This window comes from Piliocolobus tephrosceles, chromosome 11, assembly GCF_002776525.5.
Source record: "Piliocolobus tephrosceles isolate RC106 chromosome 11, ASM277652v3, whole genome shotgun sequence".
Classification (NCBI taxonomy): domain Eukaryota; kingdom Metazoa; phylum Chordata; class Mammalia; order Primates; family Cercopithecidae; genus Piliocolobus; species Piliocolobus tephrosceles.
Genome location: NC_045444.1, coordinates 114,338,426 through 114,354,222, shown reverse-complemented (window position 1 = coordinate 114,354,222; position 15,797 = coordinate 114,338,426). Strand labels below are relative to the sequence as shown.

At 39.1% G+C, this 15,797-nt stretch overlaps 1 protein-coding gene across 1 annotated transcript in view; it reads right to left on the bottom strand.

Annotated features, from left to right (window-relative positions):
* The window catches only part of DAW1 (dynein assembly factor with WD repeats 1), a 49,228-nt gene extending 35,136 nt beyond the window's left edge, over positions 1-14,092 (bottom strand). The window contains exons 1-4 of the mRNA XM_026451656.1: positions 13,991-14,092; positions 8,929-9,001; positions 3,423-3,567; positions 2,097-2,155 (exon numbers count right to left, since the gene is read on the bottom strand). Of these exons, the coding sequence (XP_026307441.1) occupies positions 2,097-2,155; positions 3,423-3,567; positions 8,929-8,996 (272 nt within the window). The 5' untranslated portion in view covers positions 8,997-9,001; positions 13,991-14,092. The remainder of the gene's footprint in view (positions 1-2,096; positions 2,156-3,422; positions 3,568-8,928; positions 9,002-13,990) is intronic.
* Positions 14,093-15,797: the final 1,705 nt, after the last annotated feature.

Here is a 15,797-nt window from a genome sequence, read left to right as displayed (position 1 = left end):
CTGGGGTTACAGGTGTGACACACCACGCCTGGCCTATTATGCTTTTTACAATGGAAATCGTGTGTGCAGAATAAAAAGTTAAATTGAGAACAATATCTAAATTGTGATATATTCCATTGTTCCACCCCCACCCCCACCCCACCCCCAAGACAGAGTCTTGCTCTATCGCCCAGGCTGGAGTGCAGTGGTGAGATCTCAGCTCACTGCAACCTCTGCCTCCCGAGTTCAAGCAATTCTCCTGCCTCAGCCTCCTGAATAGCTGGGATTAGAGATACACCACCATGTCTGTCTAATTTTTATTTTTATTTTTAGTAGAGATGGGGTTTCACCATGTTGGTCAGGCTGGTCTCCAACTCCTGACCTCGTGATCTGCCTGCCTTGGCCTCCCAAAGTGCTGGGATTACAGGTGTGCACCACCACACTTGGCCTATATTCCATTTAATAAACAAATGAATGGTTCCTTTAACATTCTCCTACAGAAATAGTGAGTCGAGTATAATGTAAAATAGCAGCATCTTAATCATTCCTTCAATATTCAATTAGGAAAGAGACTTTCTTTTTAAAATATCTCTGAAATCAAAATATTGCTTCAAAAGTATAACAAAAATGTATTTCCCCAGCACAGAAAGCAATCCACAATATTGAAAAACCAGTCTGAATGTCAAGTGGTAACAAGAAAAGGTGAAGAAAAGTCTAATAGCAAAACTCAACTAAACAGGCAGCTTGACAAGACAAGGTATCTTTGATTTCTCCTAGGTATTTTCCTTCTACCATCTTCTCCCACAGACTTTCTCTACCTTTGGATAGATGCAAACTCACATTTGCAACTATACACATATATACTATAGATACTTTTATGGGTTGAAATATAAGCCCTCTAAATTTATATGTTGAAGTCCTAATCCCCCAGAACCTTAGAATATGAATTTATTTGGAAATAAGGTCATTGCAGATATAATTATTAACAGTTAAGTTAGGGCCAGGAGCGGTGGCTCATGCCTGTAATCCCAGTGCTTTGGGAGGCTAAGGCAGGCAGATCACCTGAGGTCAGGTGTTCGAGACCAGCCTGACCAACATGGAGAAACCCCGTCTCTGCTAAAAATACAAGAAATTAGCTGGGCGTGGTGGCAGGCTCCTGTAATCCCAGCTACTCAGGAGGCTGAGGCAGGAAGCGCTTGAACCTGGCAGCTGGAGGTTGCAGTGAACCAAGATCATGCCATTGCACTCCAGCCTAAGCAACAAGAGTGAAACTCCGTCTAAAAAAAAAAAAAAGAGTTAGTTAAATTAGGATGAGATCATGCCGCAGTAGGGTGGGCCCTAATTCAATATGTCCATATAAGAACGGGCCATATAGACACAGACACGCACAAGGAAAACCATGTGAAGATGAGAGCAGAGCTCAGGGTGATGCTTCTCCACATCAGAGATGGCCAGCAAACCACCAGAAGCTACAGTAACTGTGGAACAGCTTCTTTCCCACGGCCTCAGAAGGAATTGACCCTGATGACACCTTGACCTCTGAACTCTAACCTCCACAACTGTGACACAATAAATTTTGGTTGTGTAAGCCACTCAGTTTGTGCTACTTTATTATGGAAGCCCTAGCAAACTGCTTATTGTATGTCTATTTTGTGTTTATTTTATGTCTGTAGGTCAAGAGGAGGCTTCGCCCTCGTCTCTGCTACCTAGCACGTCAGCTCCCAAGCTGATCACAGCCATGCTCTCAATAGAGACTTGAAGCTGCTGTTCACCATACCCCAAATCACTGATCTAGATGGAAAACGCCTGCTCTGAATAGACTGATCACAGCCAATCAAGTTAGATATGAGGCCACCCTGCCCGACTCATTCCTGAGTTGAGTTCTTCACAAGCCACATTTGCTGAGAACCCAATATGCCTCCCATTCACTGTGGCATGAATATGACAGAAAACTCAGATTAGAATAGTGGGAAAAAGGGCTTATATTTCTCCTCAATATCCAAGAGGGTACTGAAATCAGAAAAATGAATATATTATGTACTTAGCAAACTGGAATCTTTGATAAACACAGAAATTTGTTTCATTGCTAAAAATTAGATATAAAAAGAGAATCTTACCATGAGCCCGATTTGTTAAGTGCAACATTAGTCAGTGGCAATATATGTGCTTTGAGAACCTTCAGTGAAAGAAAACACCATTTTTTAGACTCAAGCCAAATTAATTTGTTGGTTATAACTTCAAACCAAAGAAGACATTCAATTTTGTCCTAATTATACATCAGATTTACCTTTAGACAGCGCTATATGGCATCTTATTGATACCACTAAGTGTTACCAATTAGTGCTATGTTGTATCTTATTGATAGCACTAATTGGTAACATTTTCTTTTACATATGGCATATGGTTTGTACATATGTATAGACTGGGTATATAGGCAATACACTAAATATGTTTCAATAAAGATTTGACAATGTATTATTACTTTATGAATCCTGAAGCTCCTTTAGAGTCAGAATATGTCTTCTTTATCTTTCAATCCCTACAACATCTAACACACAGTGAATGTTACATGAATATTTGTTGAACGCATATACATAGATTGGACAGTCTATTAAGAGTGATTGGCTGGGCTGGGACAGTCCAAGTTATGTCTGTTACCCAAATATAACTATTAATAGCATGTACTTTCACTATCAAAATTATTCCCTTTGGTGAATAAATTATGAGACATGCTTGTTATATAGCTCATATTTGAAATTAAACAGTGCCACCTGCTGGACAAAGAAATGTTACAAGACTATAACATCCTCTTCCAGAAACAAATGCCTGGATATTTTGTATCAGGTGAGTATATAACTAATAAATATATTTTATTATCATAATTATATTTAAATCATAAAAGATAAAAGCAGTGTAATATGAAGTAATTCTAAGATAATGACAAAGGAAAATTAAAAGCTTTTCTTGAAGTACTAAATGACTATATTTGCTATATTTAACCATCAAAAAACTATTTAAAAAGCATATTTACATCACATTAAAATTATATGTCATACAAATAAATAATTTACTGAAATATGGTTTAGTTCACATGAAAGTAGAAAATATGAAATGTTGATTTGTCATAAAACACAACTTCTTAATGTTACTTTAACTAGAAAAAAGCTTTACTTATTCCATAACTTAAAACTATCTTAATAATAATAACCCTTTAAATTTATCATTATATGAGGAGCTGAAATCTTTATTTAACCTCTCAAGAAATAAGTGTTTTGAATTTCACTCATTCATTTAACAAATAATTATTGGGACAATCTTAGCAAACATGTGAGGCACTACAGTCAATATTTTCATGGAAAAATATTTTTAGGGAAAGAAAAATAAATAAAATATCAATCATTTCACTGAAATTCTTCTATCTGATGTTTTTGTAAATCCATTACCTTAAAAAGATAGAATGTGTGATTGCTGTGCTGGCCAAGTTTCTCTTGTAACCTCTGTATCAAAAGTTTGACTTGCTCTGTTCGTGAAGCTGTGATTAGAGGTTCTGCCTTCTGGATTTCTTCTACTAAAGCACTGACATCAGTACTGAAATTCACCCAAAATAAAGTTTCTTTTATTTTATGTCAAAATTTGCATATATCTTTATTACATGAAGAATTGATTGTATTGTTTCATGAAGCATACTTATAAAATGTCAAAAACATCATTATCTTTCCCAAGAGATACTGGAGGGGGGGATCACATAAGTCAGTAAATAGATGATGGCGGCCGGGCGTGGTGGCTCAAGCCTGTAATCCCAGCACTTTGGGAGGCCGAGACGGGCGGATCACGAGGTCAGGAGATCGAGACCATCCTGGCTAACACGGTGAAACCCCGTCTCTACTAAAAATACAAAAACTAGCCGGGCGAGGTGGCGGGCGCCTGTAGTCCCAGCTACTCCGGAGGCTGAGGCAGGAGAATGGCATAAACCCGGGAGGCGGAGCTTGCAGTGAGCTGAGATCCGGCCACTGCACTCCAGTCCGGGCGACAGAGCGAGACTCCGCCTCAAAAAAAAAAAAAAAAAAAAAAAAAAAAAAAAAAAAAAAAAAAAAAAATAGATGATGGCAGGAAAGCAAGAAGCTTGGAATTTCTAAAACACATCTTTCCAAAGCTAAAGCTTGTTTCATGGAGGCTGTGCCAAGAGTGTAATGTTCTCACCTAGTGTCGTGGTTTGAATGTTTGCATCCCCTTTAAAATTCATGCTGAAATATGTTCACCAATGTCACAGCATTAAGAGGTGGGGCCTGAATAGGTAATTAAGTCACAATGGTGGAGCCCTCCCAAATGGAATTAGATGCCCTGATAACAAGGCTTGACAGAGAGAGTTCATCCCTTTTGCCCTTCTGCCCTCTGCCATGTGAAGACACAGCATCAAGATGCCATCCTGGAAGCAGAGTGCTGCCCTCACCAGATGCCAAACCTGTGGGGGCCTTGATCTTGGACTTCCCAGACAGAACTGTGAGAAATAAATAATCCCATCTCAGGTCTTTTTTGTTACAGCAGCACAAAACGAATGAAGACACCTAGGAAGGCCTAGTCCATACTAGTTCTGAACATGAGCTCTTTTTCCTTCTTTCCTGTCTGTTTTGAATGAACATGTATTGAATGTTCCCAGCATCATACTTTTCACTTTACACATGTTCTCTTATTTAATCCTGTAACAATTTGCTAGTGTAATGCTTTTATCGTAATTATTTTAGAGATGAAGAAACTGAGGTTCAGAATGATTTGATTTAAAATATTTTTAGGAAAAGAGAAAAATGCCTAATCCATAAATTTAAAGAATCATAAGACTAATATTAATACTTATTATGGACTAAAATATTATCTCCCTGAAAGATAACTGGTCTGAAAAATATACAGATAGATTCAAATTTCCTCTAGCATTCAAATAATTCACAGAAATTCTGAAAATGTTGCTGGTACAGAATAATATTCGTTCAAAAAAGGTTTCAATGTATATACACCATGAAGCATCCAAAATAGAGCCATTTTACAAGTCTTGTCACACACGTGTCTAGAAGATGCACTACGCAGGCTCCCCCACCTTTAAGAAAGACGCGGTGGCTCAAGCCTGTAATCCCAGCACTTTGGGAGGCCGAGAAGGGCGGATCACAAGGTCAGGAGATCGAGACCATCCTGGCTAACCTGGTGAAACCCCGTCTCTACTTAAAAAAAAAAAAAAAAAACTAGCCTGGTGAGGTGGCGGGCGCCTGTGGTCCCAGTTATTCGGGAGGCTGAGGCAGGAGAATGGCATAAACCCGGGAGGCGGAGCTTGCAGTGAGCCAAGATCGCACCACTGCACTCCAGCCTGGGCGACAGAGCGAGACTCCGTCTCAAAAAAAAAAAAAAGAACTCAGGCCCAGCGTCAGGGTTGGAGCTTGTTGCCTGACAGTTTCTAGCTGCAGCTCTTTCAGGCTGCACCTTGGCATGCCAGGCCAGGGTTGCCTGTTTTCTTGTGGCTCTCCGTCCACCGCTGAGCAGGGGCAGAGCAAGAGCCTGGCCGTTTCTCCCTGTGAGGCATTCCTCTAGCTGGCAAGTTTTGCTCCTGAGCTCCTCCAGATTGGCAGAGATTCTGTTGTCCCGCCTCCTTCATCGAGGTCAGATGGCTCCTCCTGCCTGATACTGCTTCTGCTTCATGCCCTGGACTGTCACAAGTGTCACTGCCCAATAAACCTTTGACTCACCCACCTCTGTCTCAGTATCCACTTCCCATGCATATGGCCCCTGATAAGTATCCCCCTCTTCACCCCATCAACAAACATTAAGCTCCAGTTTTGTGCAAGGCACTGAGCTAGGAACCTGCTCCTTCAATTGACATTTACTGAGTTGGTACTATTGCTTTAGCACTGGGTGTGTAAAAGATATGGTCCCAGCTCTCAAGAAACATAATCTATTAGAGTAAGAGTGACTATTTTGAACAAAAATGAACCAGGGACCGTCCATAATAATGACTTGGATAAACCCTGAGATATTCCATCGTCAAAAAGATAATTAATTTCATAAGAAGTAAAAGGGTAAAAATGCTCCTTTGAAAAGTTTTCAATAACTTGTATAAAAACAGATTTCCTTGCAAGATCCAAATGAACCAGATAACCTAAACACTCCAACCCTGTAGGATTTTCATGCAATAATTCCAGCATGTCATCTACGATGCCAGTGTTTTTACAGGCACAATACTTCCAGATTCTTGCAAAAACTAGAAATAAAATTCATACTTTTTTGAGACATTTATTTACTTTCTCCTGTCACCAAAAGGTCATGTTTATGAGTGGCTAACACCTTACATCTCCTCAGGAAAGCATAGCACGATTGAGTGACTATAGCTAATATGAAGCCCTTCAAAGTGTTGAGTGCCTGGAGTCAGAGCCCACAAGTCCTTTCTGAAATCACCTAATAATTCATACTTTTAAAATATAAAAATCTGTGGTTTTGCGGAATGCCTAGCTGGAGGTTATTCTCTCATATAGGAGCTTATCTGTACCACTTGTGTGATATCCTATGTTGCACAAGTTGTTTCTCAAACTAGACAAAAAGCCTATCAAGTCTAGAGATTATGATTAATATCTTTATAGCCTCTTATAGAATCTAACCCAGATTAGATTCTTACATATGTGTTGAAGGTACATGTACATAATTGCTGCCTAAATAAACGAATGTCTAACAAAGAAACTTTCTGCATGCTAGCATAATCATACAAATCAATAACATGTTCCATTTATAAAAATTACAGGTTGGGTTTGATATTAGGCCTCATTGTTCCTGAAAATAACAAAGACTATTGTATTCAATGACACTATCTGTGCCACTGTTTATTCTTTGACTGTAAAAAAAAAAAAAAAAAAAATCAATTGACTACCTTTTTTGTGCCAAGCACCTGAAATAAGACTTGGACCCTACATAGACCACCATCCTCTGAGCCATGCCCCATCCCACCCTAGACAGGTGTTCCCAGAATCACCAAACCTCTCAAGTGGCAGCAGCTCCAGGATTGAGAGAGCCCCTATCTCATCAGCTATGGTGCCAAGTGGACTCATTATAAAACTAGAGAGTAGCCCCTATCAGACAGGTCCTTTTGCTTACAGTCTCAGGCCACAAACCTAAAACACAACATTTTTGTTTTGTTTCTTTTGCAATTTTCACCCATTGAGATTATTTTCACCTTATGAGAACTTAGGCTCTCACAGGATAATCATTAGTCTGACTCTCTCTTGAAGTAGGATTTTTGCTTGTTTGTTTGTTTGTTTACAAAGACAGGGTCTTGCCATTTTGTGTTGCCTGTGCTGGTCTCAAACTCCTAGCCTGAAGTGATCCTCCTGCCTTGGTCTCCCAAGGTGCTGGGATTACAGGTGTGAGCCACCACACTTGGCCTTCGCCTTGAAGTGGAGTTTTGTATGAGATTTCTTTTTTTTTTTTTTGAAGACAGAGTCTCACTTTGTTGCCCAGGTTGGAGTACAGTGGTGCAATCTCAGCTCACTGCAACCTCTGCCTCTTGGGTTCAAGCGATTTTCCTCCCTTAGCCTCCTGAAGAGTTGGGACTACAGGCATGCACCACTATGCCTGGCTAATTTTTGTATTTTTAGTAGAGACAGGGCTTCCCCATATTGGCCAGGTTGGTCTCGAACTCCTGACCTCAGGTGACTCTGCTGCCTCGGCTTCCTAAGGTGTTGAAATTACAAGTGTGAGCAACCACGCCCAGCTATTTGCATTAGATTTCCTAAAGACAATGAACTCTGGGCATTATTACATCACATGGGTTTCCTCTGGGCTCATACCAAGCTTCAGTAATAGCGATTAGGGATCCTTGTTCTGCTCCATGACGATTAATGAGGAGGAACGTATGCAGTCAGCCCGAAGAAGTATTTAATAAGAAAATAATAGGCTCAGTAACATTCTTAAAACTCAGTAACGGCCGGGCGCGGTGGCTCAAGCCTGTAATCCCAGCACTTTGGGAGGCCGAGACGGGTGGATCACGAGGTCAGGAGATCGAGACCATCCTGGCTAACACGGTGAAACCCCGTCTCTACTAAAAAATACAAAACACTAGCCGGGCGAGGTGGCGGGGGCCTGTAGTCCCAGCTACTCGGGAGGCTGAGGCAGAAGAATGGCGTAAACCTGGGAGGCGGAGCTTGCAGTGAGCTGAGATCCGGCCACTGCACTCCAGCGCGGGCGACAGAGCGAGACTCCGTCTCAAAAAAAAAAAACTCAGTAACAAGTACTTCTCAAAAATGTAAAGGTCACTGGCTGGGCGCAGAGAATCGCTTGAACTCAGGAGGTGGAGGATGTAGTGAGCCGAGATCACACCACTGCACTCCAGACTGGGCAACTGAGAGCGAAACTCGGTCTCAAAAAAAAAAGAAAGAAAGAAAGAAAGTAAAGGTCAGCAAAAATAAGGGAAGCCTGAGAAGCGGTCGCAGCTTAGCGAAGCTTAAGGACACATGATGGCTAAATGTCATGTGGGATTCTGGATAGAATCCTGGAACAGAAGAAAGGAATTAGGGAAAAACTAAGAAAAACTGAATAAAGTGGGCTTTAGCTAATAATTATGCATCACACTGGTTCATTAATCCTAATAAATGTACCTCACTAATCTAAGATGTTAACATCAGGGGAAACTGGGTGTGGAAACTCTACCTTCACAGTCTCTCTAAAATTATAAACTAAAAGGTTTATTTTTTTAAGACCTTAGAAGAAAAGAAAAGAGCGATGACCCTTTTCCCACTTCCTCTTCATTCAGCAAGAGCCTTAGGTACAACCCCCTGAAACAAACAGAAACTGATACACCACAGAAGAACAATTTTTTAAAAACAATGTATTATCTGCAGTTTATGCAGCTCATCCACACATCACTCTGTGTCAAGGCTTTCCCAGTGCACATTTACTTGTTGAATCCTACAGCTAACTTACCTGGGACCAAGATCAAGCAAATCTATTGACTTCGTCTTTAATTCTCCATGTTTTTCATATTCCAACATAATTCCTATAGAAATAAACAAACATGTTATAAAAACACTTACGATGACCACCTATGTCAAAAGTTAACCTACGTTGCCACAGTTTTTTCCATTTTTATGTTTTAAATGTTTAATTTTTTAACAAAACATAAGCAGTGATATCTAGTTCCAAAACAAGATCATGTAGACACACTTTTCCCCGGTCCTTCCCTCTAAATTTAACTAAGTACCCTTGAAATTGTCCAATAGACAATGATAAAATAATAGAAAGACGAATGGAAGAAGGTAGACTGGCTATGGGTTTCAGGGCTTGAGGAATGACTACGTGGTGAGATTCCTGGATTTTCTTTTTATTACTACACCCCACACCCCAAAACTAGGACAAGAGGGCCCTAATCCCTGCCCCACAAATGGGGCCTCTGCAAGCAGTTTGATCCCGTAGTGGAAGCTTGGAGCTGGTCCAGTTCCCATTGCACACGCTGGGCCCCAGCAGGCAGTCGGATCTGGCTGCAGCCCCATCAAGAAAGTCCTGGGACCTCCCAGACCCTGCTCCACAGCCAGGCCTTTGGTGGATGGTCCTCTCCACTTGCAAAAGGGGCAACAGTGACATCCAGGGATGTCTCAGACCTCACTCCACAACTAGGCACTGAGGCAGCCTTAGCAAAGCTCTGCGTCTCCCTGTCTTCCAGCCAGCAGCATAATCAGGCCAGAAGTGACCACGAAGATCACTCAGTGACCCCAGGCCTACTAGGGAAGTACCTTCTGCTCCCTGCAGGTGGCGCCAGCAGTGACTGAGCAGGAGCCTTAGCAGTACCCGGAAAAACAAAGGACAGCGACGTTGCAAGCGCCTAGGAAACTACACCGACACCATTGGAACTAACGCCCGCAAAAGAAGCCCAAGAACACCGCCAAATCTAAGCAGATTTCGCCAAATTAGAAGGTTTAGACAGGATCAAGGATCCCTGTAATAATCAAAATGTCTAGGATACAATTTTTTTTTTTTTTTTTTTTTTTTGAGACGGAGTTTTGCTCTTGTTGCTCAGGCTGGAGTGCAATGGCACGATCTCGGCTCACCGCAACCTCCACCTTCGAGGTTCAAGCGAATCTCCTGCCTCAGCCTCCCTAGTAGCTGGGATTACAGGCGCCCGCCACCATGCCCGGCTAATTTTGTATTTTTAATAGTGACAGGGTTTCTCCATGTTGGTCAGGCAGGTCTCGAATTCCCAACCTCAAGTGATCTGCCCGCCTCTGCCTCCCAAAGTGCTGGGATTACAGGCATGAACCACCATGCCAATTTTTTGAAAATCATCTATTATACCAAGGACAATCAGCAAACACTAATACCAAGATGAATCAGAGGTTGGAATCATCTGACAAGGACTTTAAAGAAGATATTATAAAAATCCTTCAATAATCATTTACAATTTCACTTGAAACAAATGAAAAAATGGAAAATCCCAGAAAATATTTATTAAGCCAAATGAGGATTATAGAACTGAAAAATATGATAACAAAAATAAAAAACTTGCTAAGGGTGGGGGGAGGGGGGAGGGATAGCATTAGGAGATATACCCAATATAAATGACAAGTTAATGGGTACAGCACACCAACATGGCACATGTATACATATGTAACAAACCTGCATGTTGTGCACATGTACCCTAGAACATAAAGTATAATAAAAAAAATTAATTTAAAAAAAGAAAAAAAAACTTGCTAAGTGAGTTCAAAAGTAGAGATGACAGAGAATAGAATCCGTGAACTTGAAGATGGATCCATAGAATATATTCCATCTGAACAGCCCAGCGCTAATAAAAACTGGACAGAGCCTCCCAACCACTTTATTCTACTACCTCTGTCTGTGGATATAAACTAGTACATCTCCAAAATTTGGCTTCAGGATCACCTTACACTCTTAACAATTATTTAGGACACCAAAGAGTTTTTGGGTTTTTTCCATTATTAAAAAATTAAATTGAGAAATTTTTAAATATGTATTAAGTAAAATAACAATAATTCATAGCATGTTATTTTTATAAAATTTTTGTAAAATTAACTATATTTTCATGACCCTAAAAAGAGTAAGAAGAGTACCACTGTTTTATACCTTTGCAAATCTCTAATATCTGGCTTAAGATACTGGATTCTCATCTCTGCTTCTGCATTCAAGCTGCTGTTAAATATTTTATATATTTAAGAAAAGTATAAGAAAAGAATGTATTCAGACACTGATACGTGGTTGAAAATGAAAGAGTATTATAATTGCCCTTTTATATCATTGTGAACATTTTTTGATATTATATTAAAACTCAACAAATGGTAACTTCTTAAAATTAGTTGCGATATAGAATCTGAAACCATATTAGTGAACTTTTCCATATACTTGCATTAAACCCCATTGGTCTATTTCACACTTTTGATGGATCTTTTATTCATGCATGATCCATGCATAATCGTACACCGAACATTTGAAAAAAACTGATCTACTAAGTTATGCATATCTTGTAACTGTTGACATATTTCATCACACAATATCAGAAAGTAACATTTGCCACTCTCACTACCAATTTTTATCATAAGAAAACTCTTACTGTTGGTAAGCTGTCAAGATTATGGTGGTAAACAAAAGTTTTCTGAACTTGTACTTTTTGCTTGAAAGCTAAAATATATCACTATTAAGAAATGCTGGTATTTTTGCTTGAAAGTTGTGGGCTCACATTCTTCATTTTCAAGAAAATGCCTACCAAATGTCTGAGTCTGAAAACCATGTTGTTTCTCAGTCAGTCTTTCAAGTAAAAATGCTTTTCCATGAAAAAAAGTTGGCTCATATCGGAACTCAAGCGACCACCCATATTTTCCTTAAGACAACTGTATTAGTTTGTTTTTATATTGCTATAAAGAACTTCCCAAGACTGGGTAATTTATCAAAGAAAGAGGTTTAATTGACTCACAGTTCCTCATGGCTGGTGAGGCCTCAGGAAACTTACAATCATGGTAGAAGGAAAAGAGGAAGCAAGACACCTTCTTCACAAGGTGGCAAAGAGAATGAATGCAGGAGGAACTATCAAACAATTATAAAACCATCAGATCTCGTGAGAACTCACTCACTATCATGAGCACAGCATGGGGAACCGCCCCTTGATCCAATTACCTCCACCTGGTCCTCCTTTGACATGTGGGGATTGTGGGAATTATAATTCAAGATGAGATTTGGGTGAGGACACAAAGCCTAACCATATCAACAACTATCAGACTTACTAGAGCAGAAGTGCTTTCTTAATACTTCCTATTTGATCACCTGGAATACTCAAAATACATGCACTCCCATGTTAATATTTTGCTACATTAATAATTTTCACTGCTTCATCAAGGAAATCCTCAAGCAAAACTAGGTTGTTCTGTTGGGATTTTTTTTTGTTTTTTCCTATTGTGTGTGTCAGTGAAGAATAAATACAGTGACCACCATTAGAGTTTGGTGTCACTGCCTTGATTTGTAGTAAGGCACCAGCAGTTTCACCTTCCATTGCTTCTGCACCATTAGTGACAATGTCAGCACAGTGTAGAAAAGGAAGTAACATCTTATTGTTACTAGGAAAAATAAGTTTGACCTTGAGACCCTGCTGAAAGTGTTCAAGGATGCTCAGAAGTCCTCCACATTTTGAGAATCACTGCTATAGACCATAGTTTGGTATAACAGATATAATTCCAGCAGTATTTCAGATCAAGGGAAAATAGGAAATGTTGCCAAAACACTGTACTTTTCAAAAGCACCGAACCATTAAGAAAGAATGTGGCAGAGGCCAGGTGCAGGGGCTCACGCCTGTAATCCTAGCACTTTGGGAGTCCAAGTGGGCAGATCACTTGAGGTCAGGAGTTTGAGACCAGCCTGGCCAACATGCTGAAACCCCATCTCTAATAAAAATACAGAAATTAGCTGGGCACGATGGCAGGTGCCTGTAATCCCAGATACTTGGGAGACTGAGGAAGGAGAATCGCTTGAACCCAGGAGGCAGAGGTTTCAGTGAGCCAAGATGACACGACTGCACTCCAGCCTGGGTGACAGAGTGAAACTGTCTCAAAAAAAAGAAAAAAGAAAAAGAACGTGGCAGAGTTGAAAAGTGTATACTTGGCATCAGATAGATCCTCAACCCCTTACTTATGTCATGATCTAGCAAATGTCAATTTTCTCATCTATGAACCTACAGTTTGCCGGTTGAGATTAAATAAGAGGTATATAAAGCACCTGGAATAAAGTCTTAATGAACAGTGCTTATTTTCTAGCTATTAATCAAATGCTACCTTGGGGCATATCCTACATGGTCACCTTGTATTACTTAAATTGCATTTATGCCTTCTCTTTCCAGTGAGATTGTAACATCTTTGAGGAAGGAAGCATATCCATGTCCTATGCTTCCCTATATTCCCAAAAAGATCCTTCTCAGGGCAAGTCATGATTTAAGCACAGCAGGCCTGTGATTTTTATTTAGGTCCAGGTACAAGTAACACACTCAGATTCCTCTCTGGATTCCATTTCTCTATCAAAAGTGCCTGCCCCTATCCAGTGTCTTCATGATCTTTCAAAATGCTCTAGCAGTGCTTGTTGAATACCTGAACTAACTGGTAGATGACAGGACAACCGTCCTCAAATTGCTTAATGCATTTGACATTCTCTGTCCTTATAACATGTGGCCTTTCAGAAATAATCAATACTATAAACAATATATCCTCCTTCCTCAAATATACCCTCTTTAAGCTTTTTATAAAATCTCTTCTTTCTCTTTTTCCAATCACTTTGTTATTTTTTATTCTCCTTTGTCCTCTTTTGCCTGACCTTTAAACACTAAGCATCTTTAAACTTCAGGTCTACAGATTCTTCTCTTCTCACCTTACATTCTTTCCCTATATAAATTCATCGGTACCATGACTTTAATTACCATCAACATGCTAACTATTAATCACAAATCTCCAGCCTATATCTCCTCTAAGTTCCAGATACATAGATGTCTCCCTACCACCTCAAAGAGTTCAGGATCTTCTCCTTCAACACTGCTTCTCCTCTGGAGTTTCTACCTCAGAGTCGGACATCACTACCCACTCAGCTGCACAGCTATGATCTCTCGGAAGGAATGTTTCTCAACCCTGTCTTGCTGGACGGATGTGCTGAAACCTAAACAGGAAATCCAAGCAGCTGTTGTATAATGAACTGCAAGATTTTAGAACAGAAAAGTAATTCAAAATGCTTATAATGACTCAAGAAACTGTCCAGAACACCACAACACAGCAAGCAAATGCTACTTAGAGGATAGTTTGGCATAATTTTGTTTTGGTTTTTTCCCCCCCAAGAAGTAGTTCCTTTGTACTAACGACCTGAAACCAAACTCTACTCTCAAAAGCAAACTTAAAAAGAAAAAAAGAAAGCTTCTGTGGAGAGTCAGCCAGTACTTATTTCCTTAGAGTGGAAAAAAAAAAAAAAGACTGTTCATGTCACATTAAACTTTTCAGCAAAATATGGACATTACAGCATTGTTGAAGTATTTTTAAACTGAACTGTGTGCCACATGTTATAAAAAAGATTTAAGGTGCTTACAAAAGATGAATAGAATACAAAAAGCTAAGACTGGAAGAAGATAAGAAAGAGATACTGTATCCATTGAAGATACAGTTAATGGCAAGATCACATTTATAATTGCAAAGAAAATTACTGAATATCTAAACATAGAATTAACAAGAAATGTGCAAGTCCTAAATGTACTATTGAATATAAAAGAAAATTGTGATAAATGAGGAGACACATTTCTGGATGATAAAACCCAATGCTGTAAAGATGTCAAATTTATGAAGTTAATGTAATTATAATGATTTTACTTTTTGAAATGTGAAAATTTACTCTACCAGATATTACAATGAACTATAAAAAAATAAAGTGTGGTTTTGATACAAAATTAGATCAGCATGATCATCAATTTTGATCATCTATGCATCAAAATTTAAAAATAAAATGAAGGTAATATTTCAAGTTAATAGAGAAAGAAGGTATTGTTCAATAAATGATGTGATAATATTTCAAATTAATAGAGAAAGAATGTATTGCTCAATAAATGATATAATAGTTAGATTTTTTGAAAACTTAACAAAATAGATTTCTGCCACATACAATGTACAAAAATATTCCAAGTTGATTACAAATTTTAATATTAAAAATAAAATATAAAATATTCTAGATAATACAATGTATTTGTCTCTTAGTGTCTGTAATCACCTTTGTCAGTACATGAAATACAATAGCTATAAAAGAAAAAATTGACCAATTTGTCTAAAATAAATTGTAAGCTTCTGTACGATAAAAGATGCCACAAAGTTAAAGGCAAACAGTAATCAGCAAAGTTTGAACCATAAACACAAAGCTTTAAGAACTTAATATAAAGAACTCCAAAAATGATTTTTAAAAAGAAAATTGGACAAAAGCCAGGAGCAGTCAATTTACAAAGACAGAAAATGATCAATAAACCAAAACAAAAAGTCCCTAACTTCATTATTAAGAAAAAATACAAAACAGAATAGACATAAGTTTTACCCATCAAATTAGCAAAGATCACAAAGACTGATAACATTCAACATAAGCAGCTTGAAGACACAGGCACTCTAACGTGTCAGGTGGCTCCTTTCAAGTCATGATCGCATCTTCAGGGGGATGAGGCTGATCTTAGCTATTCCTTGATGCATTTTCCATTATTTGGCTATACACAATATTTTATTAAAGTAAGAGAAGCCAGGCGTGGTGGCTCATGCCTGTAACTCCAGCACTTTGGGAGGCCGAGGCGG